The sequence below is a fragment of the Priapulus caudatus genome, unplaced genomic scaffold, assembly GCF_000485595.1.
Source record: "Priapulus caudatus unplaced genomic scaffold, Priapulus_caudatus-5.0.1 Scaffold695, whole genome shotgun sequence".
NCBI classification, from domain to species: Eukaryota; Metazoa; Priapulida; class Priapulimorpha; order Priapulimorphida; family Priapulidae; genus Priapulus; species Priapulus caudatus.
This window is the reverse complement of record NW_014577756.1, coordinates 176158-178135: the sequence shown is the minus strand read 5'-3', so window position 1 is coordinate 178135 and position 1978 is coordinate 176158. Positions and strand designations below refer to the sequence as shown.

The window sequence follows — 1978 nt, the reverse complement described above, 5'->3', positions numbered from 1 at the left end:
TAACTGATACAGTAGCGTGCCGCGTGGGTGTTATTTGTTTATAAACAATTTAGTCTGACTGACTCTCTCCCCCTCTCTCTCTCTCTCTCTCTCTCTCTCTTTCTCTCTCTCGCCCCCCTCTCTCTCGCTCTCTCTCTGCAAGAATTTTTTTTGTGCTGAAATGATGTGTATGCAACTGCGTATCTGCATATCTGCGCCTAACAAAGGTGTCACTACGCACGACTGAAATGTTACGTTTATAACCGTAGCAACAGACCTCAGATGGGCCCAGACGCTCTCCGCGGCTCTTGTTTATTGTTCTGGCTTGTTGACTTGCTGCAATCTTATATCTATATTGGTTCCAATCTGTGTTGGTAATTTGCGTGACTTTGTTTAGCAATAGGATATGAGAGAACAGTCTTTCGATCAAGTAGCCAAGAATTTTTATGTGAATCTTTAGGTAAAACCTATTTTTATGCAAATGTAAAAGATATTTTTGGATTAAAATTGATCGCTGAACATCTCATTTCGATATAATTTTAGTTTTGTTGTGATTTATTTTGGTGGTTTTGGTTATTACATTATAAATTATGTACTATTGCAGGTTTGCTGGACTTAGCTAACTCGTACTTGGAGAAACGGTTGAAAGCTTTGTGTGAGCGAACCATCATGCAAGGAATCACCGTGGCGAATGTTGCGATGCTGTACGCTGCTGCCATCCAGTATGAAGCAAAGGTACTTAATGGCAATAGTGACTGTTTGCCTATTCTGCACCCTGTTCCTCATCTTCCAGCAAAGACTACCTAGATCTGCTAACGCTAAACTACTACCACTGCTCTATCTGTCTGCTTTATTTAAAAGGACAGTAGCATCTAGGCATTTACTGCATACAACTGTACTTACTGTATAACAAATCGTCTATACCCACAATTTAATTATTATAACTATTTACACATCAACGCTACGAAATTTGAACGGCGCCATGATACCCGCGATCGTGCTGCCACCCCGAAAAAGTTGCGTGTTTGACAATTTATTTTGCAGGTTACAGAGCGAGGGCTAATCACAAAAGTGCAATTATATTTATACCTAAATGCTATTTAACCGAACGATATTCATTTTAGGGCAAATTTATCCATATTATAACTGAAACTATATGTCGTTTATAAAATATTACAATCCTTTTGCTTTTAAATGAATAAATAAGAAACACCCTCGGTCTGTAGCCCTTTGCTGGTAGTGGTTTTGCGCAACTTATCAGATTGTGCGCTTTGAGTGGCGCCACCGTCGTTGTAATCAAACTGTAGTCATTAGTTTTAAAACATTTTTTAATAATATTTCTAATGGTGATTGAACCATGAAACTTTTTATGTAGCGTAATTATAACCTAAATTAGCTGAAAATAACCCTAGAACCTAAAGTAAACTCTCACTTTAAATGCTGTTCTGTTTTTCGTGAGTTACAGGAACTCGAGGAGTTTTGCCTGCGATTCGCAGTCAATCACCTGACTGCCGTCACCCAATCAGAGGCGTTTGCTGAACTTGACGAGGCAACGCTAAAACGTTTCATACAGCGCGCCGCCACGCAGGGAGCCTTCAGGTGTTGAACAACAGTAGAGGGCGTCCATAGGCTGCAGGCCTGAATAAGCATCGAACAGAAATTAATTAAAAATACGCACACTGTTACTGCGCTTACAAAACATGCACTTTATTCATGTTAAATAACTATAGATTCGTGCTCTATGCAAAGATGTTAAAACCAATAAGATGGCCAGCAATGACGTTTTACCGTGACAGCAGCGCCGACAGCGCACCAAGCGGCGTGGAAGTTAGAAAACGTAAACAAACGCACGTGTCAATAGCCGTTTGACTAAGCCAGTACCGATATTTAAAAAAAACGTGGATGCGTGCTTTTGTGCATAGATGTGAAGGGGTGGAGAAGACCTAAAGTAGTACTCGGCTAGGTTTTTTACCTAAATATTAATACCATGACCGGGCAT

General features: G+C 40.1%; 1 protein-coding gene across 1 annotated transcript in view; it reads left to right on the top strand.

Moving 5' to 3' along the window:
* LOC106812872 (RCC1 and BTB domain-containing protein 1-like) overlaps positions 1 to 1616 on the top strand; it is a 4858-nt gene extending 3242 nt beyond the window's left edge. Inside the window, exons 5-6 of the mRNA XM_014816868.1 lie at positions 584 to 714; positions 1445 to 1616. Of these exons, the coding sequence (XP_014672354.1) occupies positions 584 to 714; positions 1445 to 1585 (272 nt within the window). The 3' untranslated portion in view covers positions 1586 to 1616. The remainder of the gene's footprint in view (positions 1 to 583; positions 715 to 1444) is intronic.
* Positions 1617 to 1978: the final 362 nt, after the last annotated feature.